Consider the following 22,885-nt stretch of genomic DNA (forward strand, 5'->3'; position numbering starts at 1 on the left):
GATGCTGCTGACACAAAGGCCCTGAAAGCAGCATATATGGTTCTGTGAACAACTGAGAGAGAAGAGGAAGACTTATTAAAGGGTGTATGGATGCAGATAAAATGCTGTCTGTGTTCTATAAATTAGTGGAAATAGTGATGCATTCCAGCATCCCTGGAGAGAGAGCTTGTTGGAAATACCTAGGTATCACTAGGTCTTCCACTGAGGATAGGAAGTTGCTTAAAAGTCTGAAACCTGTGGGAAGAGAAGGATTGTCTGTAGATAAAACTGTAATGCTTTCTGGGGTAGGGTGAGGGTTGGGAAGACTGACACCTCTATTCATAGCAGTCAGAAATGGAGATTAGATGGTAGGCTTACTGGTGCTGCTCACTACCTCTAAGCTAAGAGGCTTCTTAGGGGAAACCCCACACCTACCTGAGGAGGAATCATCTGAGGCCTGGATTAGATAAATCAGTGAGATATTGTAGTGCCCACAGGGGACGGATGTGGATGAGACTAATGGAAAGTCTCAGGGGTCCAGAATTTGATCTCATACTAAGTCTGAATCATAGGCCACAACACTGGAACCCTTGCAAAGATTAGAAAGGCAATTTGGTGTAGCAGTGACCCTGTTAGGAAGCCTATGGCCAGTTCATTAATACCTAACAACACAAGCCTTAGACATTGTGCTATTGATGGACAGGCTGCTCTGGGAACTGGGAGTAAAAGACCAGAAAGGTGGATGCTGTCAGTCTGACTCAAGTGTACTCTCACCTGATGGGTGAGAATTGATCAATGCACCCAGTTTGCCCTGAAGGAAAAGAGCGATTACATGTGACCAGAGGCTGCAGAGATTAGAAGGAAGAGAAGTCAGAGAATGGTGAAAAAGGTCTACAATGAAGAAAAATACCTTCAACTGGCTCAAAAACACCTTCTACTGTACAAGCCCTGGAGGCCAAGTGAAGGTCCACCCCCATCACCCAGCTACAAGGCACATGTACACAGGCAGTCTGCTGATCCACAGAATGAGGAGTAGAATACCCTGTCCTGTAAGAGCAAAGGGTGGAGGGGACAGAGGACACGGCAGTCTGTCTGAAGATGGACCACTAGCAAGAAGCCAGGTGCTACTGAAGGCAAGCAGAACTGTATCCTTCTACGCTGACAAACTCAGATAGAAAAGGATCTCTGCTCACAGCACACTGACTTCGAAAACCACGAATTAGCATTATCTAGGTCAGATTGTATTTAATTAATTTATTTTGATAAACGCTTTCCAATTATATTTTTTAAACCTTACTTTGTGTCCGAGTAACAACTCTAAGAAGAATAAAAGCTAGGCAAACAGGATTAAATGACTTGTTCTGGTTCACACAGCTAGAAAATGTCTGAGTTCAGATTTGAACCCAGCCCTTCCTGGCACTCTCTCTAATGTGCCACCTAGCTGCCCCTCTCAATTATATTTAAATTTTTTTTTAATCTTTACCTTCCATTTTAGAATCAATACTGGGTATTGGTTCTAAGGCAGAAGAGTGGTAAAGGCTGGGCAATGGGGGTTAAGTGACTTGCCCAGGGTCACACAGCTAGGAAGTGTCTGAGGTCAAATTTGAACCCAGGACCTCCCATCTCTGGGTCTGACTCTCAATCCACTGAGCCACCTAGCTGCTCCTCTCAATTACATTTTAATATGATTCTGCCCTGGAAGTTCTGGAGGCTACCCGAGAGCCTGAGTTTGACATCTCTCATCTAGACGGACATGAGCAAGCTGAATTCACTCAAGGGACAAATGAAGCCCTGATTTAGCAGAAGCTGATGAAATGGCAATGGAGTTGGGAACAGGGTGCTACCCAGATCCCAAAGAACCCAGGAGAGTTTCCCCAAGGCCATCTCTGAGTTCATTCCTCGTAGATGGGATGTTGGACTTCAACAAGTGCTTCATCTTCCTCAGCTGTATGATGAAGGGGACGTACTCACTTCCAGCTCTAACTCTATGATCTTATGACTTAATTCAGTAGTGCTTGAGATGACAGACGACAGAGAGCATCCTGCTGGGCTAACGAGTGGATTCCAAATGAAGCATGTCATTTAATTAACGATGGACATTTGCAACATAGCAAACATTGCTGCAATAGCCTATGGAGGAGTTATTCCCCTGTGGGCCAAGTGAGAAGGATTATCCCTATTTGGAACAGACTAATAGGAATCTGAAGGTTACTAAGTCACAGGTGTCACCAAGAAGGTGGACATCTTGGCTCTGGTATGTTCTGATGTGGTGAACATTTCCAAAATGTTATAGCAGGTGGCAGGTAGGTGGCTCAGTGGGTCAAGAGCCAGGCCTAGAAATTAGAGGTCCAGGGTTCAAATCTGGCCACGGCAAGTCACAACCCCTATTACCTAGTCTTTCCTGATCTGACTTGGAACCAATACTCTAGAGAGGAGGTAAGGTGTTTTTTTTTTAAAGCCAACTATAGCACATTCAAATATTAACTGAAGAATACTAGTAAAGAGCTGACAATCCATGGGTCCCCTTCACCTCGGCAGCAGTGCATCCTGGGGAATCTGATTTTGATGACTCTTCAGGGCCTGAGGAGTAAGGGGATTATTTGAGGAAGAAAGAGCATGGTGTGTTCTCATTTCAGGAGTAGAATGTGGTGTATGCTCCTGGAGCACAGATCCTAATTTATTCTTCCAAGAGCCATCTCAGAAGGTTGCCTGACCATGGTCATCAATAGCATGTTAGTCAACTGCATCACTAGAGTCCTGTAATTCATATGCTTCTTCCAACATGGTGGCACAGAAGAAGTCTGGGGAGATCCAGATGTGTAAATTCCTGGTCCTCCTTTTTTAAATTCTTCCCTTTTGTCCTAGAATTGATACTAAGTATCATTTCTAAGGCAGAAGAGCAGCAAGAGCTGGACAATGGGGGCTAAGTGACTTGCCAAGAGTCACACAACTAGGAAGTGACTGAGGTCACATTTGAACCTAGGACTTCCTCTCTCTAGGCCTCTCAATCCACTGAGCCAGCTAGTTTCCCTGACTCCTGGACTTTGGAATCAGAGAAGCAAACTGGACTGGTATGCAATGCCATAAATTTAAGATACCTTAAGCCACTGGTTTTTAGCTATGGGCAAAGGATGTATTATTAGATCACAATGGTAGAAGACAGCTATTATATGGATAATAAGACTTTTTTCATTTGAGCATATGTCCCCAGGAATTTTTAAATTATTGACCACTTCTCTCTCTCTCTTTTTAAAAAAATTTACCTTCTGTCTTAGCATTAACTCTAAGACAAAAGAGCAGTAAGGGTTAGGCAATTGGGTTTAAGTGATTTGCACGGGGTCACCCAGCTAGAAGATATCTGAGGCCAAATTTGAATCCAGGTCTTCCCAACACCAGGACTGGCTCTTAATCCACTGTACCATCTCACTGCCCCAACCACTTTTCAATAACTTGTGGAGAAGATAGTTGAGAACATGACCTACTTGAAGATACTTCCCAGAGGATAGCATTCTCTTTGGGAAGATTTTTGGAATAATGGGAAAAAAATGGGACCAAAGTGTCACATTGGCTGGAAGATGTTGGCCTGAAGCTATCAACGAACAAAAATCAGCTTGCACCTTCTGTCAAAAACATGGGTCACCTGGTATCCTCCCCACGGAGTGAATTCTGACCCACATTAGATGGAACCACTCATTAGCTGGCTATGTCCAAAAAATCTTCAAGAGCTAAAGGCTGTTCTAGGCCTTGGTTACTATCCAAAAATCTGTGAACAAGATACAGAGGTCTATGTACAGGTACAGAGATGTGTGCTGGGGACGGAGGCCCAAGCAAAAGTCTCAGTGGAGTCAACATTCAGCATTTCTTAGCTACCTATTGATATTTGTATATGTCAGTTGCCTATTGACCTGAGCTTTGGAATCTCAGAAGATGGAGAAGAAATAAGCCCAACTTGGCTGAAGGAGGCCTCAACTCAGAACATTTCTGATGGTGAGAAATCTCAAGTTCCCTTTTGTGTACTTCAATAAGGGGTATTTAATTAATTAAGAAATTAAGATAATTAAGATAATAAAGGTAATTAAGAAATCAAGATTTAAGACCCATAGAAAGCTTCCCCATATCAAGGCAGATCGGTGTCACAATGGATAAAGTACTTTAGAGTCAGGGAGACCTGAGTTGGAATTCTGCTTTTGATACTTGCTAGCTGTGTGACTTAACCTCTCTTAGTCCCAGTTTCTCATTTGTAAAATAGGGATGATAATAGACCTACCTCCCAAGATTGTTATGAAGAAAGAATGAGATAATAATGATAATAATAATATATGTGTATATGTGTGTTATATAAATGTCATCAATTATTATTAGCTACTAAACCAAGAAGAAAGAAGATTGGATTACATGTCAGTCAACAGAATAGTTCCAAAGAGTGGTTGGACCCCATAAAGAATCATGACTATCTCCATAGGTATAGAAAAGGTCTTTGACAAAGTACAACACTCATTTATGCTAAAAATCCTACAAAGTAGAGACAAAGGACCTTTTAAAATATCACTAAAAAATCTAAAACCAAAAGCAAGCATCATATGCAATAGGGACACACTAGAACTTTTTAAAAATAAACATAGGAGGGAAGCAAGGATGCCTACTCTTTTCACTATTATTTAATATAGTTCTAGAAATGCTAACAACATGTAATTGATAAATGCTTATAATGTATATTTATAGATGTCTCAAATGTATTCCAGGAAATTTGTAGAAACTATAATTTTTTCATTGAAAGCAGGGAAAAGACTATAAGAGAAGGTAGTTTAGCCCTTTGTCAGGCCACTGCCTATTAGACTGAAATCTGGAGGGCAGGGTCTGTCTTTTGCCTTTTTTTTTCTATCTTAGCAGTGTCTGCAACATAGTAGATGCTGAATAAAGGCTCACTGACATAACTTCCTCTGCCTAATTTGCTTTCTATCTGTAAGGAAAGTAGATGACTGGCGCCAACATTGAGTGCAGGATCATGAATGGACTTTATAAGGTGGAGAGAAGAGAGACGTGGCCACATATACCACAGGTTCCAAGCCAAAAGAAAAATTCTACTGGTCCTGGTAATCTTAGAAACCTTTAAATATCAACATTTTCCAATGAAGATAGGCTTCAAGGGTAGATAAATACTCAAATACCAGAAAATAAAAAACATGAAAGTGGAAAACAACATTGAATTTGGGAGTTACAGAATCCAAGTTCCAATCTTAGTTCTGCCACTTTCTTAACTGTGTGAGTTTGGGCAAATTGCTCCAGCTTGAGCTTGTGGTGGTTCCTCATTCATAAAATGAGGGGGTTAGACTGGATGACTTTTTTTAATCCTTTCTTTTCATCTTAGAATCAATATAGTGTATTAGTCCCAAAACTGAAGAGTGGTAAGGGCTAGGCAATGGAGCTTAAGAGACTTGCCCACAGCCACACAACTAGGAAGTGTCTGAGACCAGATCTGAATCCAAGACTTCCCATAACTAGACCTGGCTCTCAATCCAATGAGCCATCTTGCTGTTGCTGAACTGGATCATCATGACTTCTAAGGCTCCTTCTTTTCAGGTCTAGTTTATTCCAGGTTATTGGCCCTATGAATTAGAAACAGAGAGACAGAATAGGCAAGCTACTGTTTGCTAGCACAGGTATTCCCTGGCATCAAATAAAGGCTTAAATAGCCTTTCATGTACCTGAATGACTAACAAATGGCCGAAGTCTCAGCAAAAAGGCAAGGTATCTGCTAGATTTCAAGCTTCTGTACTTATGGCAAGTCAAAACTCAGTGACTTCCCACACCTTGTGCTGCATCTGGGAGCTGAGATATTTAGGCCAGATACTGTTTCCTATATGTTAGAAATGAAGACTAGGGCTGGGGAAGAAATAGGTACTAACCTGAATTTTATGCCAGAAAGAGCTGGACACGTTATTTAATAGAATGAACATGTCATCTATGTTTTAAGTGAATAGCATTTCTGTTTTTGGTGTTCTTTTTTCTACTTCAATTAAACTGCTTACTAAATTAGTGAACTTTTGTGGGTGAAAGCAAGGGGAATGGCCAGTGTATGAGAACGAGGGCTTAAAGATGTATTCCTCATTATGTTAAGGACCTTGGAGAGGGAATACAGAGGGTGGAATCAGTAGGTATGGACAGTCAGCACAGACATGGCTACTGCTGACAGCCTTGGAGGACCAGGAGGTCATCCTAACACTATTTTTCTCTTCTGTTTTCTGTTTCAAATGAATCAAATATACCTCTACAGAGCCATATTCAAATCATGAAACCTATCCCACCAAACTGCAATGACACCTAGAAGATTGAATTTGCCTCCTTGTATGAATTTTTCTAGTTTTCCATATTTATTATCCATAGTTTTTCCACAGATATCTAAGACCAGATGTTTTAGTGCTAACTTCTGTCCAAATATTATTTACCACAAATTATGGTTCTCTGTAGATATTTTTTCCTTTGTTATACTAATTCTAGTATAGCTTAGCAGATTACATATCCATACATATATATATACTATATAATGTAATCTCTTTTTTTTCCATTTTCAAATATATGCTTTATTGGCTCCATTGGGAATACTCTAATCCTGGCCAAACATCCATATCATTCCTAATGGTTTAAGCTATGGGGAAAAAAATCTAGATTCTATCCTCAGATATCATCTCCTTTACCAGTTATTTCACTTCCCAAAGTGCCCCTCCCTTGAAGTCCCCACCATCAATCTAGCCGCCATGATGAAGATACTACCAATGACCCTAAGACTTTCTACTTCTTACTTAGGACTTGATAATTCTAAAAATTGAACAAACATTAAACGTTCCTTCTTCCCCTGTTCAGATTACCTTCATTTATTCTGTATATACCATCTCTGGACCTTATTTACATGTTGTTTCCCCATTAGACTGTAAGCTTCTTGAGGGCAGAGACTGTCTTTTACCTTTCTTTGTATCCCAGCATCTGGTACAAAGTCAGCACTTAAAAAACGCTTGTTGAAGGGGCAGCTAGGTGGCGCAGTGGATGGAGCATCAGGTCTGGAGGTGGGAGGTCCTGGATTCAAATATGACCTCAGACACTTCCTAGCTGTGTGATCCTGGCCTAGCCCTTACTGCTCTTCTGCCTTGGAAAAGATACTTGGTTTCAGTTCTAAGACAGAAGGTAAGGCTTTTATTTAAAAAAAAAAAATCCCATACAACTAGGACATAGTTGTCATTATTATCTCCATATATTATCCCTGCTTGAGGAAACTGAGGCAGACAGAGGTTAAATAACTTGCCCATGGTCACATTGTTAGGACAGGTCAGAAGCTGAATTTGAACTCAAGTCTTGTTGACTCCATGCCCAGTGCTCTATCCATGGTGCTACCTAGCTAAGGCTCTGCAGCCCTGCATAGTTTCACAATAAATAAATCTACTCTACATTTAGGACAAATATTTTTATCTACAGACTGACAGTACGGACACAGCAGCACCCCGGTGACCTCACTGCTCCCACACACACAGGTACCATACCAGGCTGGCTACTCCATTCCTCACTCTCGGGGGTGTCAGCGTTAGGCTCAGCTTCCAGGCTCTTCCGTTCTTCTTGCTTCTCCTGTGGAAGACAAGCCCGTTCCCTCTCTTCCAGGCCACCTGCCCAGAAAGGAGCCTCGGCTCCAAGGGAGATTTGCCAGCAAAGGCCTCTGGTTGCTCTTCCAGACAGGCACCCCCTTTTCCATCCAGAGAGTCCTCCCAAGTGGGCAGTCACAGATGGAAAACTGAGGTCCCAAACACACTCAGTGTGCTGGGCTCAGACCAGGCTCCTAGTGGCTCCCATGGGAACAAACTCAACAATGTTCACCCCTCTTCCCCAGGCCGTTCCCATCCCCTTCACCTGAACTCCAGCCCTCAGAACCCTCAAACCACAGTGCAAGTGTCTCCCACACTCACTTCTCTCCCCCCTCCAGGACGAGGATGTGACTGAGCAGCCATTGCTCTCCAGGCCCTTCATGTCCTTTTCCTACAGACCTTGTGGCTACTGAGGCTTAGATGAGCCCATGGACCCAGAGGATGCCATTCCCCATCGTCTTTCCAAATCAGGCTCCCTGGCAACTAGGATGGGTCTAGTTCAGTTGTGTCCCCCAGCCCATGGCCCTACATACAGCAAAGGACTTTAATAAGCATCTTAACAAGGGGCAGTGAAGGTGGCTCAATGGATTAAGTGCTAGGTCTTGGAGGTCCTGGGTTCAATATGACCTCAGACACTTCCTAGCTATGAGACCCTGGGCAAGTCACTTAGCCCCAGATGCCTAGCCCTTAACTGCTCCACTGCCTTGGAACTGATACTTCATATTGATTCTAAGATAGGAGGATTGAGAATCAGGCCTAGAAATAGGTCTTGGGTTCAAATATGATCTCAGATACTTCCTAGCTGTGTGACCCTGGGCAAGTCACTTAACCCCCATTGCCTAGCCCTTACCACTCTTCTGGCTTGGAAATAATACATAGTATTGATTCTAAGGTAGAAGATCAGGATTTAAAAAATAAGTATATATAAATGGAGATTTTGAACCTTTGGGCGTCATTCCCCAGAAGTCCCTTAGTATTTCCCAAAATTCCCTTTAATCTCTTCTGCATCTCCATGTTTGCATGGTCACATTATTGTTTTATAAGTGCTGTAGCTCCTCCCTCTTCCTCTTTTTTTTCTCATGACCAGGCTGGGTTCAGGTAGTTCTTTTATTTTAGTTATTACCAATAAAACTTTTAAAATATAATACTTAGTTATTGAATATTAATTTAAAAACCCACAAGTAACTTAATAAATAGGCACTTGTGGCCCTGTGAGCCACCAGCCCCTGGTGACTCGTCTTCCTCTCCCAAGGCCTCTCTCCTTACCAGAGGTTCAGGCTCGGATTCTTCCTCAGAGGGACTCTGGTATTCCTTCCTTTTCCTCTTCTTCACAGGCTTCAGGAGCTCGGATGTGTTGGTGCTGCCCCCCGAGTTCTCCACAATCACAGACCTGGTGGAGGAAAGAAGAAACAAGGAGACCTGAGGGAAATGAGGGCCTTCTCTCTCTCCATGGGACCCACCCCAGATCCCTTATTCCCATCCCTTGGGCTGCCTCCCTGCGCATCTCTGACAGGAAATGAATGGGAAACATTTATTTAAGAATTCCCTATTTGCCAAGCGCTGGGGATACAAATACAAAAGTTAAGACTGTCCCTTTGCTTGAGAAGCTTACATTCTAAGGAGGAAGTCCTCACATGAGAGGGAATGCAGGCCAGAGAGGGGCCCTGCTATCCTAACTGCAGAGCTGGGCTCTGGCTGATGGTCTGAATGTTTAAAAGGTTCTCTGGTGGCCCTAGAAAGCCCTCTCAAAGAGGGGCTACAGGCCAAGGGATCTCTCTTATCCTGCAGCCCGAGAAGAGGGAGCCTCTTTCCCCAACCCCACCAGGTCCCCATTCCTCTTACCGTTCTTTGAATTGTCGATGGCACTGCTCGCTACAGAAACCCCTGATTTGCCCTGATACATTCTGTCGCCCACACATGTGGCAATGGCCCAAAGTTTCCTCATCTTGGCGCCCCGGAGGGCATTCTGCATCAGGACCAAAGGAGGTGAGGTGATTAGTCTCCCAGAACTTCTCCCTTCCTTCCTGGTCCCTCAGCCCATCACCACAGGCCTCTTTGTCTCCCTCTGTCCTCCAGGAATGAAGCTGAACCTGGAGAGTTCTCCATTCAGCACCCCAATCCCCTTCCTGGTCCCAAGAAATGCTGATTTAAGCCCAGGGGAATGCCCAGCACAAAGGATCCCAGGAAAAGGGAATCTGGCTTTAGCAGCCAGGCCACAGAAGCCTCCTTCTTAGGCAGCCAGAGCCTCTGTCCTCGCCTCTGGCCCCCAGGCCAAGCCCCCTCCCCTGCCTCTGGGAGGCAATCTCACCACCACCTGTTGGGGCTGGAGGGGCTCTGTCTGGGTCCGAGTCTTCTCGGAGCAGCTCCTGGGCGGTTATCTTGTCTGTCCCCACCACCTTCAGGGTTCCATAGTCACTGATCCGCAGCTGGGGAGAGAGGGGAAGGTAAGCCAGCTCGGATTGGTCCTCTTCTTTCTTCTTGTTCCAGGCCTAACGGGGCTAACAAGTCCCTTCTCCCACCTTCATCCTACCAGGGGTCTTCATGCAATGGAAGGGTCTTGGGTAGGATGGGGAGAAAAAGGCCTAGCAGATACTCCCTCACCCCAAAAGAGTCCAAAATTTAGAAACTAGGCTTATCAAAGGCCTTGCACGTCGACTATGAGAGGGGGGTTGGGAGAGGGGAGGGAAAGAACATGAGTCTTGTAACCATGGAAAAATATTCTAAATCAATGATTAATTAAATCAATCAATTAATTAAAATTAAATTAATTAAATAAAAATTAAATAAAAATTTCCAAAACTTAAAAAAAACAACAACTAGGTTTATTTGGAGGGAATGGCTAGGCTCGATGGAGAATGTCCTAGAAGTCCTTCTGGGTCATTTAGAAGAGCATTCCTTTATCTTTCTCTCTTTACTTTCATGGGTTCATCAGTCATGGGCTGAGGCCTGCAAAGGCTTTTAGAAATCATCTGGCTCAACCCTTTCATTTTACAGATGAGGAAACAGAAAACCAGGGAGCTCGGGTGACCTGCGCCCTGTGATACAGGTATGAAGGGTCACAGAGTCGCTCTGAACCCAGCGCCTCTGATTCCAAAGCCAGCCTTCTTTGCACTGTACCCCATTCCTTAGTCACCATAGTGAGCTTAGCCACCTCCCTCAGCCCGGACTCCAGGCTTCCCGCCACCTGGATGCTGAGGATACCTTCCTCACATCCTGACTGACCCGTAGGTTGCTCCCAGGCAGGGAGGTGGCCCCATCCTTCCACTCTAGCACGCGGACGGTGTTGCCAGGCGGGCCCGAGCTGAGCTGTGGGAGCACCGTGGCGGTGACGGGCTCGCTCCCCGGGGCCCTCTCGGATCCTCCTGCTCTGGTAGACTCCCTGGGGAAGCGCGGGATCTCTAAGGTATTGCTGGGGAGGCTGATGGTGGTGGTGTTGGCTGAGAGAAGAATATAGGGTGAGAGTGAACAAGCCCCCAAAGAACCTTGTCATTCCCTAACCCGTCGTCCCGAGCCCCGGCTCCTCTGTGCTCCACAGTCCTTGCAATGGGAGCTGGAGAGACTGTCACACAGGACTGAAATACTATCCTCTTGCCCCCTGGACAAAGTCTGGGAAGAAAAGGTTCTCCACACACAGCCTGGGGATTTCTGACCAGGCCAGGGACTCCAGGAGCTCAAAGAGGGGGAGCTTGGTCATCCCAGGCCAGGGCCAGCCTCTCGGCTCCCTAGCCCTTATGGTAGAGATGGGGAGACCTCAGAGGCAGAGGCCAGTTTCCAGGAGCTCTGGGGTCCCAGGTAGAGTCAGGGATGCAAGAAGACATGTGTGGCTTGTTGGGTGACTAGTGGGAGGTTCTTTCTAAGCCTCCACTCTGCTGTGAGTTGTTGGAGGGCAGAGGAGAGGCAGGGATGGGTCCCCTGGCTGGCTGAGGACTTGGGGCCCAGGGGCACCTGGGATGATGAAGGTGGTGGCAGGCAGGTGGCCAGTGCTGTCGTTGGCAACCAGGTGGACGCTGACCTCCCCAGCAGCAGTGCCCTTCAGGGTCCTCAACATCTCCATCTCCACTCTCCCATCCATGGGCCACTGAAGGGCCCCACCAACCACCTGCACACAAGCCCCCCAATAGAAAAGCAACTGTCAGCTCTGTGGAAATCGGGCTCCAGGAAATGAGCTCCCCCAAACCTGGGCCTGACTCATCCCTATTGACTCTTACCGTAGGTATATTTACTACAGCATGCGGGGGGTTAAGAAAAGCTCGTTCGGTCGGTTGGTGTCCTGGCCCAAGAAGATCCCCTGGCATGCCTAGGGAAAATCCACACAAGCCAGTTTTCTAGTTCTCAGTCCTATCCAGCTCAAGGATCAGGAAAGGAGGCAAAGGGGTTTGTGGGAGCCTTCAAAGTGGTTTCAAGACCCCAAATCTTGGCAAAGAGGGAGAGGGTGGGAATCCATACCCATCTATCTTATAAGCATAGATCTAGCACTAGAGAGGACCTAAGAGGTCATTGTGGAGTCTAAATGATTTGTCCTACACAGGAAAAAGAGAGGTAGGATTTCAACTCAGTTCCTCTCACTCTAGTGAGAGTTCTTTCCTCCACATTAGGAAAGAAGCACTAAACACTTTTCAATATTACCCTCTACTGGAACAAAGACACAGGAAGTGTCTGACTAGGTGTGCTTAGCCACCAGGGAATTAGGAACACAGCACCCTGCTTGGACACTACATTTTAGGAGGGACACTGGGGAGCTGTGGCCAATCTAAAGGAGAATGATCAGGATGGAGGGGCAGAGGACCATATTATATTAAGGACTGACTGGTTGAAGCAATTAGAAATGTTTGCCTTGATTTGGAATTATGCCCAAAGGGCTTTAAAAGAATGGCTACCCTTTGATCCAGCCATACTATTACTAGGTTTATACTCCAAAGAGATAATAAGGAAAAATGTTTGTACAAAAATATTCATAGCCATGCTGTTTGTGGTGGCAAAAAATTGGAAAATGAGGGGATGCCCTTCAATTGGGGAATGGCTGAACAAATTGTGGTATCTATTGGTGATGGAATATTATTGTGCTCAAAGGAATAATAAAGTGGAGGAATTCCAAAAAGATTGGAATGACCTCCAGGAAGTGATGCAGAGCGAGAGGAGCAGAACCAGGAGAACATTGTACACAGAGACTGATACACTGTGGCACAATCCAATGTAATGGACTTCTCCATTAGTGGCAATGCAGTGACCCAGGACAATTCTGAGGGACTTATGAGAAAGAACACTATCCACATTCAGAGGAAGAACTGTGGGAGCAGAAACACAGAAGAAAACTTATGACATCACTTTTTTATATGGATATATAATTTGAGGTTTTAGTTCTATGGTAAAAATGAGTAATATGGAAATAGGTATCAAGTGATAACATTTGTACATGCCAGTGGAATTGCTTGCCAGCTCTGGGAAGGAAAAGGAGAAAGAAAGAAAATGAATCTTGTAAACATGGAAAAACATTTTTAAAAACAAAATTTAAGTTAAAAAAAAGTTTGCCTTGTAGAAGACAAGACATAGGAGGCAAATGGGGTAATAGTGTTAGCTCAAGGACTATTAAGACAAACAGGGTGGGGGCAGCTGGGTAGCTCAGTGGATTGAGAACCAGGCCTAGAGACAGGAGGTCCTGGGTTCAAATGTGGCCTCAGACACTTCTCAGCTGTGTGACCCTGGGCAAGTCACTTAACCACCTTTGCCCAGCCCTTACTGCTCTTCTGCAATGATTCCAAGACAGAAGGTAAGGGTTTATTAAAGAAAAAAAAAAAGACAAATAGGGATTCAACTTGTTCTACATGGTCACAAAGGTCAGAATGAGGACCAGTAAAGAAAATTAAAGAGGCAAGTGTACATAAAGAAAAAAATTTTTTTTAAACAATTAGAGCTGCTTAGCAGCAGAACTGGGCTGCTTCATGTTACTACTTGTGTGAGTCATTGTAGCTCTGTTTCCTTAAGCAGCAAATGTGGAGGTTGCATTAAATGAGTTTCCAACTCTAACTCTATAGGCCCATGCATCTTCCATCACTGACAATCCTCAAGAAGAGGCTGCATGACAAGGAAAGGGAGGCGCACTTTGGATCAGATATCCTCAGAGGCCTTCTCCAGGTGGAAGATTCCAGTGTGGCAGAAGGGACGGAGAGCCTCAAAGCCAAGCAGCTCTTTCGGGTCTCACCTTGGACACATCTTGGTTGTGTGACCTTCATCCAGTCACTGAACCTTTAGGTACTCCAGACAACTTATAAAGACTCTATAAGGTGCAGAGAAGGTACTGACCTGTTTTGGGAGAAGGAGTTTCCTTGCCTGGGAGTTCCTTATACCAATGTTTACGCTAGGTCTGATTTCTATGAAGTAACCCACTCAGGGCTACAGGATAAAGCTAGGATTGGAGCCAAGACCTTTTGACTTGGAGATCTTCCAATGACCATACCCACCCCATCCCTTTATCCCCAACCATACCTGTCTAGGTGAGTATAAGTTAACAGACACTGGAAAGAGAGTAACAAGTTTCCAATTATGGCAACAGACCATATTTGCCTCTATGATGGCTTGGGCCAAGTAAAATTAAGCTCACCCTGCAGGGAGTGTCAGGAATAGGAAGCCAAGGCCTTGCCATATGTGGTTAAAAAATAACCCTCTAATAGGGCAACTGGGTGGCTCAGTGGATTAAGAGCCAGACCTAGAGATAGGAGGTCCTGAGTTCAAATTTGACTTCAGACACTTTCTAGCTGTATGACCCTGGGTAGTCACTTAGCCCCCATTGCCTACCTCTGACTGTTCTTCTGTCTTAGAACCAATGCTCAGTATTGATTCTTGGATGGAAGATAAGGGTTTAAAATTAAAAAATAATAATAAAAATGAAAAATAACCCCCAACAACCTCAAATCACTAACCCCAAACCAAAAGAAATGCAAAGAGACTGAAGTTTCTTCCTCAAGAAAGGAAAGGCAGGACAGTGGATAGAGCTCTGGACTTGTGAGATAGGAAAACTGCAATTTAAATCCTATCTCAGTCACTTGCTCTCTAGATGCTCCTTGGGCAAGTCACTAAAACGTTCTTAGCCTCAGTTTTCTCATGTGTAAAATGGGGATGATACTAATAACATGGCTTTTCTAGGGGTCTGATGAGGATCAAACAAGATAACAGGTATAAAGCCCTTTATAGATTGCATTGGCTATATCTAATTCTGATCTCTAAGCAGCTGCAGCTTAGCTCTTGGGCCACAAAGGTCCCAGCAGGGAAGAAGGTCTTTCCATGGCTGTTGAATGTTCCTGATTCAACTCTAACCTGGTCTCTAGGATTCTAGTAGAAGCAGCAGCAGCAGCAGCAGCATCCCTGGGGATGAGCCTTATCAGACTCAAGCAGCCACAATCAGCAGGGACACTGTGTAGGAAAGAATAGGAGAATAATCACCCTCTGGGAGAAAACTGTTCATTTTTGGAAGTGAATGGATTTAAAAAAAAATTTTTAAGGCACTTTGAAAAGGCGCTAGCTAACATTCTAGCAAGGCATTCAAGTATAAATGGTATTGGGGTATCTGGAAAAGTAATTTGCTTCCCTAAATAAAACAGTTTAGATAAGTATTTTGTAAACAAATTCTTAGGGGGCAGAGTGGAGAGAGTGGCCAGGTTTGGAGTGAGAAGGCCTGAGTTAAAATCCCAGTTATGCCACTAACTCAGGAGGTGACCTGGGAAGTGACTTTCCTTTTCTGGGTGCTCATCTATAAAATGACTGTATATATATATAAATAAATATATATAAAATGACTATATATATATATATATATATATATATATATAAAGTAACTGGGGGTGTGTGTGAAGGGGAATTTATGAAGGAAGAGACTTAATAAACAGGGTCAGAAGGAACACAGGTCATCAGCACTAAGCCAGGTCCCTTAAAGGAGCTTCCAACGAGCAGAGAATGTCCAACAGAATCATCCAAGGGATAGAGCCTTTTCATCCAAGATGAAAGGAGGCAGGCCTTTACCATTGGGGAGGGGCAGCCAAGACTCTAGAGCCTTGAAAGGGTGGCCAGGGAGAAGAGAAATGGATTTGTTCACTACCTCCCAGGTTTTTCAAGGGGGCTTGACAGAAACTTGAAAGAGGCAAATTTAGGACAAAGCACAGGAAGCCTGACTGTCCACAGTATGGAATCAATTTATGGGATGTGTTATCTCAAGAGGTAGGATAGGCTGTAAGACATAATTAGGTTTAAATAAATTCAGAGGACAGATGAAAAATAATAGGAAGTTAAGAATCTTTGGGCCATCTATCTAAGGAAATAAGTAAGCTCTTTTCTGCCAAACATCAAAGCTCTGATAGAGAGAATACAGAATTCAGGGGTTCAGGTATCTAAAGCCTGATCCCACGTAACAATTCGGATATGCCTAGTAAGGACCCGGTAAATAATCACTAAAACAAATTCATATTTATCTTTAATTCAAATCAATTACAGAATCTTGGGGTATAGGAAATCAGGGAAGTCTTCAAGGAGGAAGTATTGTCACATTTGGGTCTGGAGGAATGCAAAAATTACAAACAGTGAGATGGGGTGGAGTTGGCTACCCTTAGTTCACAATTCTCTTCTCCCAGGTACTCTAAGCCCCAGACTTGAAGTTCCCCTTTACTTTCCCATTTTCTTGTTCCCAGTTCTCTAAGTCTAGCATGGCCTTTCCCAAAGTACTCTAAAGCTGGGAATTCCTTTAAAGCCCAACTCAAATGTCACCTCCACTAGGAAGTATTCTCTGGAACCTCAGGAAATATTTTGCTTGCACCTCCCACACCTTTATCTATCTTATTTGCTGTTATTTTGCATGCTAGTTAATAAGGTCATAGATCAGGGCTAAACAGACCTTAGGGGACACACAATTCCAACTACTCTTTTTACAATGGTGGAAACTAAGGCTCTGAGGTTAAATGACACTAATCAAGGTCACAGAGTAAAACAGCAGACCCAAGATATGAACCCAGACTGTCTGAATCCAAATTTAGTATCCCCCCACCCCCACTGAATCCAGTCTGCCATATTTGTGTATTTATAACATATGACCATGGTTTACAAGTCACAACCTCTGAGAGCCTCAGTTTCTCCATCTGTAAAATGGTAATAACAGCATTCCCTCAACCACTGTTGTGAAATATTGTATATGATGGACTTCTAAGGCTGAAGGAACTATTGTGATTATTATGGAAAATAGGAGCTCCAAAGGCATAGTCGTGTCCCTGTATTGTCTAAGCTTTGTTTCTCCTCCAGAACCTGCTTAATAAATGTTTTAATGAATTGAATTGTCTTCCCCAGTAGGTTTGGGCACCCACAGTGTGAGGACAGTGTCCAAACACAGGTGGAGACTATAGCTCCCACGGTTTCTGGGACAGTCCGGATTTGAAAAAAATTAAGTTCACTTTGATCTTCTTACAGAGGAGAAATACATGTGTCGAGATTTGACTGGGAAAATACGGTCCCTTTACCTTCTCCTTCCCCTTCAGCCAAGGCCAAGACTCAGCACCCAGGAGAGCTTGGGAAAGATTTTTTTTTTTTTTTGGATGGGGGGCGGGAGGTCGAACCTGGCTGCGGACAGGCCCAGAACCTTGGCTCTTCTCTCTCGGCATGCATCTATCTGGTCCTCTCCTAGGCTTCCCCCTCCCCCCATTTCTCTCCCCTCTCTCCTGCAAACATCAGCTACTCCATTCCCCCCTCCCCCACTCTAGAAAAAAAGGTAAATCCTTGCAAACTTCCCCTCCCGAAGGCTCCCGGCACCCCTGGCCAGGCTCGGCCCAAGCGCACTCAGCGGGGACAGCTCCCAAGCCCGCGCCGGCGCCCCAGGCACCGCTCCAGGCTCGCCAGCCCGCGCCCACCCCGAGCCGCCGCCCCCGCCCCGCCTTTGCAGCCCTGGCGCGGAGCCGTAGTCATCCCGAAACCACTTTACTTTTTTTTAAAACATCAAAATGGCGGAATTCTTTTTATTCCTGTCCCCCCGACACAGATTTCATCTTCCTTTGCCAGTAAAAAATAAATTAATGAAAGGGGAAAAAAAGTAAGTTTAGGAAATGACCCATTTTCCAGAAAAGGAAAAATCTGCCCTCTCCTTCCCCCTCCTCCTCTGCATTAATTAAAACTCTTTAATTGGTTGCATTAAAACACACACACACTTACATATAAACTCTCCCAGGTTAGCCAAAAAACGAGCCCAGCCCCCACCCCCTTCCCGCTCCGCAAGGCAGCCAAACCCACTTCCACCCGGGATTTTCTCGAACATCTTCATTCCTTCCCCCCCTACCCCCCTTGCAAAAGACGTGCCCACGGAAGGCGGTCCACTTGGCCGAGGCCGGAGCGGGGGCTGCCCAAAAACCCCTGCCCCATACGTAAAAAAGGAGCCAGGCCCCAGAGCCCGAGAAGCCCCTCGGCGAGCTGCATTTTGATGATTTAAAGAGGTTTATAAATTACTTTCTTATCTGATTCCTTACCTACAATAACCAGCCTGTGGTCACTGAACGTTGAGCCTGCGGCTTCCCAGGATGGGCGCGCGCCTGCGCGCACGGGAGGCGGACCCGCCTCCTCTGCAGAAACGTACGGGCGAGAAATTGACAAGCGAAGCATATTTAATATACTTGAGCTGGGGCGGGGGCCCAGCGCTGCGCGGAACCCCCGCCCCCAACCTGGGCTGCTTGCAAAATGTAAACCTTCCATTAGAACGAAGGGGTCTGTGGGGAAGACGAGCATCGTTCAGGTGTCCGGGTGGCAAGACTAGTGAAAATGCAAAACGTATTCCAACCCGGATTAGGAATACGGGTGGGCGCTGGGGGCGACCACCTGGAGTGCACGTTAAAGGAGCCTCCAAACCTGCGTCACGGCCTGCTAGCCAGGACCGCCAGTGGTCTAAGGCGCAGAGGAGGCAGCCGCCTGGATGTGCACGGAGGCCAGGCGCCCAGAGTGGTGATCTGAGTCTGGGCTGCTCCAAACCCATCTTATTACACCACACTAGAAAAGGCCGAACGCCCAATGCCAGATTTAGCTAGACAACGTACCGTGATTCCCCCAACCCAGGGAGGAATAACTGGGGGGAGGTGTGGAAGGGGGAGGGGATTGTGGCCTTCCCTTCCTTGTCCCTCCAGCTTGAGGAGACTAACCAAGCTGCCCAGCTCAAAAGCCCAGGATAAAGTAGTTAACTCTAGAGTCTGTTACTACACGCTCCACTGGAGAGGGAAGGTCCTGAAAATTGTACCCTAATAGGGTCAAGTTGGGGGTATCCAATCTGGAGGCGAAAGACTTGGGATGAAGGCAGGACGGGTGGGAGAGGATCACCGTCTCCAGGATCACCTATCTGAAGGTTTCTTTTGTGAAAGAAGCCCTGGATTCCCCCCAGCCCCCATCCACAGGGAAAGACGGAGAAGTAAAATTTGTCATTTTTCAGATCTTGCCGCAGTACACTCAAAACACCTTGTCCTAGCTCGGACCTCACCTTAGCTGATCCGCTGACCCAGGGGCTGCTGCTCTGTTCCCCTGGGCCAGTTCTGACCCTTGTGGGCCTTCCCTCTCTGATTCTCTTGGCCATGCTCTGCATGGCTGTCTCTTTCCTTCTCCTACAGGGCCATAGCATCCTGAACACCCTGCAAAATGGCACAGTTAGCCACCGTTACTAACCCTTGAGAATCTGGAACCTCTTTGGGAAGGCCAATTACCAGCTGAGCCAATAACTTAAACTTACATTGACATAGTCTCTTTCCCCATGAGGCTTTCTCTCCCTGGAAATGGTCCATCCCTCACCTGACTTCCATAGCTCTTTCTTTGACTAGAATGGCTTTCCCCTTTGTTCTTTTTGTATCTGTGTACCTGCTCCCTGTCTGATCTCCCCAGCGAGTCTCAAGTTCTGTGAAGGAAGAGCCTGATTTAGTAGAAAGGATACTAGATTTGGGGTAGGAAGGCTTCAGTTTGAGTGAAGTTCTATTGCTTATCATTTTTGCGACTTTATACAAGTCCATTCACCACTAAACCTCAGTTTCCACATCTGCAAAATGAGACAATAACCTTTGTCCAAAGATCATTGTGAGTTTCAAATGAGTCCGTTTATAAAAAGCATTTTCTATCCATAAAGTGGTATATGAAATGAGATCATTATTTACCCTTGTGTATCCTATAGTACCAGACACACTGACTTATACATAAGTTCTCAATAGATATTTATGGAGTGAATGAGTGATAGTTATAGGATAACAGAGCAGGAAGATGCCTTCAAGAACATCTAGTCCAATTCTATTCCCATTGCTAGACTGGAGGAGAAACAAAGCTAAAGAAAGCATTTGCCTAAAGTCACATATTGATGGCAGAATTAGGGCAAGAACCTATGATTCCCAATCCAAATAGTCTTTTCTATTGTAGCTTGGATGAGAGCAGCCTTTTAATAACAGGATCATAGCTGGGCATGGTAACCTGTTCCTGTAGCCCTTATTTCTTGGGAAGCTAAAGCTATAATCGCTTGAGTTCTGGAGTTCTGAATTAGGGCTAAGACTGGGATGTCTGCACTGAGTCCAGAATCAATATGGTGAGCTTCCAGCAGCAGAGGATCACCAGGTTTCCCAAGGACTGGCATAATGAGCAGTTAGTGGAAATGGCTCAAATTAAAGCTTCTCTGTTAATCAGTATAAGAATCAGGCCTTCCAGACAGGATGGGAAGAATCAGTGTCATTATCACTATCATCTCATCATTGATTTAGAGCAGGAAGGGATCGTCCAACCTCTCATTTTCTAGACAAGGAAACTGATGCCCAGGGACATTAAACGCCATGTTTCAAGCCACAAAGATAGTAAATGGCAAAGAAGGAATTTGAACTCAGGACCTCTGACTCTAAAATCTAGCACTTTTGGTTTCATGATGTGCACTAGAAGTACTTTTTTATTTATTATACAATAAAGAACATTGTGATTAAGAAAACAGATTGCTGTTTCCACTGTTTGCATATTTACCAGCTCCAAGAAAGCATTGCAGTAGATACTAGAGACACACATCCCAGTAAAGTGAGAGGCACTTGGAGAATATTTTTGTTCAGTCCTCACCAAAGACCTTTAGGAGACACAGTCTCATAGTTCCCAGAAGTGGGAACTGATTTCATGGCTGACTATAGGGAACACCTGTAGTGTCTTATATTCTATTCAGATGTCCATCCAAAAGGTCAATTTCTGACCTGGAAACCATTATTTGGTTCAGAGTCAATGCATTAGTGCCGGCACCCTCTTTCAGCCAGAAAGGCAGGCAGTTAGCATTCTACTGGACCATAGTACCTCATTTCATTTTGCTGGGGCAGGATCCCTCAAATTGCTAAGTTTCACTCTGCAGAATTTGTGTTCTGACTAAATTCCACCCAAACTGGCCTCTTTGTTGCTTCCTGGGCTTGATATTTCCAAACTCTCTTTCTCCCTTCCTTCCTTCCTTCCTTCCTTCCTTCCTTCCTTCCTTTCTTTCTTTCTTTCTTTCTTTCTTTCTTTCTTTCTTTCTTTCTTTCTTTCTTTCTCTCTTTCTTTCTTTCTTTCTTTCTTTCTTTCTTTCTTTCTTTCTTTCTCTCTTTCTTTCTCTCTCTCTTTCTTTCTCTCTCTCTCTCTCTTTCTCTCTTTCTTTCTTTCTCTCTTTCTTTCTTTCTCTCTCTCTTTCTTTCTTTCTTTCTTTCTCTCTTTCTCTCTCTCTCTCTCTTTCTTTCTTTCTTTCTTTCTTTCTTTCTTTCTTTCTCTCTTTCTCTCTCTCTCTCTCTCTTTCTTTCTTTCTTTCTTTCTTTCTTTCTTTCTTTCTTTCTTTCTTTCTTTCTTTCTTTCTTTCTTTCTTTCTTTCTTTCTTTCTTTCTTTCTTTCTTTCTTTCTTTCTCTTCTCTTAACTTCTGTCTTAGAAACACCGCTGTGTATTGATTCAGAGGCAGAAGAGCAGTAAGGGCTAGGCAATGGGGATTTAGTGTCTTGCCCAGGGTCACCTAGCTAGGAAGTGTCTGAGGCCAGATTTAAACCTAGGATTTACCATTTCTAGGCCTGGTATTCTAGCCACTGAGCCCACCTAGTCTTTTCAATGATTTCAATGATTGTTCAACAAGCTTTGATTGTTCAGCCTCCTTGGTTCCACTTTCTGGAATCCCTTGTTCCCTTCAAGGCTCAATTTAGATGCCTCCTTCCTCCATAACATTCCTGATCCTCATCCCTCAACCTTGATATTATTTTTCACTTATTTTACATATATCTTGCATCTTCTTATCTGTACATATGCGCCTTCTGCTCTTTAGAATTTGGGCTCATTGAGAGCAGGGTTTGTTTTGAGTTTGTATCTATAGTCCTAGGTCTTAGGATGATGCCTTTCAGAGGGCTTGTTGCTACTTCAAAGATGCTTGTTGAGTTGAATGATTGTGACACTGATGAAATTTTTGATCCTTCATTGCTCAGTGCTAATCACATCATATTATTGGGAATGAGATTGCATTGGTTGAGAACTTTCATTGCCAAAGCAATGGAAATAGGCATCTCTCTCCACACACAAATTCAAAGCTATCTGCTTATTTTTACATCCTATCTTTGCCAAGACTAGGCTTTTTATTTTTCTTGACTGAAATAATTTTAAAAGAAGTATTCAGAGAAGCAGGAAGAAATGGTAAATCTGCACACATATTATTAGATTTTCTAAAAAAATCTATGAGACCAGTTGAGAATGGAAATAAAGGCAGAAAAGTGAAGAAAGAATATGAATGAACATTGAACTTACTGTGATACCCGCCCCGCCCTCCCCAACCCAAGAGAGCAGGGGTGGTTTCATTTTGTCTTAATAAATGTATCTTGAATGTTTTTCATTACTTCATACTTCATATTGTTTTTCTTCTCAAATGGGTTGTACAGGCTGGAGGGAAAGAGATAATTTGGAATTCAAAATTTTAAAAAAGGGAATTATAGGAAATATTTCTTGCATCATTGATTTAAATAGTGAATGATTATTTCAGGTGTTAGAACATAACTTGTGTTCTGTTATGATAGTTTCAGGGGTACATGGTCAACCTGATGAAGGAGATTCTCATTATCATAGCCAAATTCCCATGAGAATCGCTGTAAACTTATTGCAGAGTGATACATTCAGGCCACAGTGGGGAAAAAATTTCCCAGCATTTAGCATTCTACCCATAAGTTCCAAGTTCTAGGAATTGGGTTGTTCATTTTTTGGCAATACCAAAGTACCCCCTTCCCCCCACCCCCCCAAGAAAGACCAGTGAGACTGCTGGTGCAGTCAGTTCTAG

At 44.3% G+C, this 22,885-nt stretch overlaps 1 protein-coding gene and 1 long non-coding RNA gene across 17 annotated transcripts in view; one reads left to right on the forward strand and one right to left on the reverse strand.

Moving 5' to 3' along the window:
• Positions 1–14,923, forward strand: part of LOC130456408 (uncharacterized) — a 79,192-nt gene extending 64,269 nt beyond the window's left edge. For all 3 annotated transcript variants that reach the window (XR_008915204.1, XR_008915205.1, XR_008915206.1), the window contains 2 exons: positions 10,602–10,653; positions 13,640–14,923. This is a non-coding gene — a long non-coding RNA (uncharacterized LOC130456408). The remainder of the gene's footprint in view (positions 1–10,601; positions 10,654–13,639) is intronic.
• Positions 1–18,140, reverse strand: part of L3MBTL1 (L3MBTL histone methyl-lysine binding protein 1) — a 75,592-nt gene extending 57,452 nt beyond the window's left edge. For 7 of the 14 annotated variants that reach the window (XM_056811737.1, XM_007474191.2, XM_056811735.1 and 4 more), the window contains exons 1-9: positions 18,098–18,140; positions 14,919–15,014; positions 11,816–11,904; positions 11,553–11,706; positions 10,830–11,044; positions 9,916–10,033; positions 9,450–9,573; positions 8,874–8,997; positions 7,512–7,593 (exon numbers count right to left, since the gene is read on the reverse strand). In XM_056811737.1, coding sequence (XP_056667715.1) covers positions 7,512–7,593; positions 8,874–8,997; positions 9,450–9,573; positions 9,916–10,033; positions 10,830–11,044; positions 11,553–11,706; positions 11,816–11,902 — 904 coding nt within the window. In that variant the 5' untranslated portion in view covers positions 11,903–11,904; positions 14,919–15,014; positions 18,098–18,140. Of the gene's footprint in view, positions 1–7,511; positions 7,594–8,873; positions 8,998–9,449; positions 9,574–9,915; positions 10,034–10,829; positions 11,045–11,552; positions 11,707–11,815; positions 11,905–14,918; positions 15,017–18,097 lie in introns of those variants that run through there. The other 7 variants (XM_056811740.1, XM_056811738.1, XM_056811736.1 and 4 more) reach the window with 3 other exon arrangements.
• Between the last annotated feature and the right edge of the window lie 4,745 nt (positions 18,141–22,885).

This window comes from Monodelphis domestica, chromosome 1, assembly GCF_027887165.1.
Source record: "Monodelphis domestica isolate mMonDom1 chromosome 1, mMonDom1.pri, whole genome shotgun sequence".
Classification (NCBI taxonomy): Eukaryota; Metazoa; Chordata; class Mammalia; order Didelphimorphia; family Didelphidae; genus Monodelphis; species Monodelphis domestica.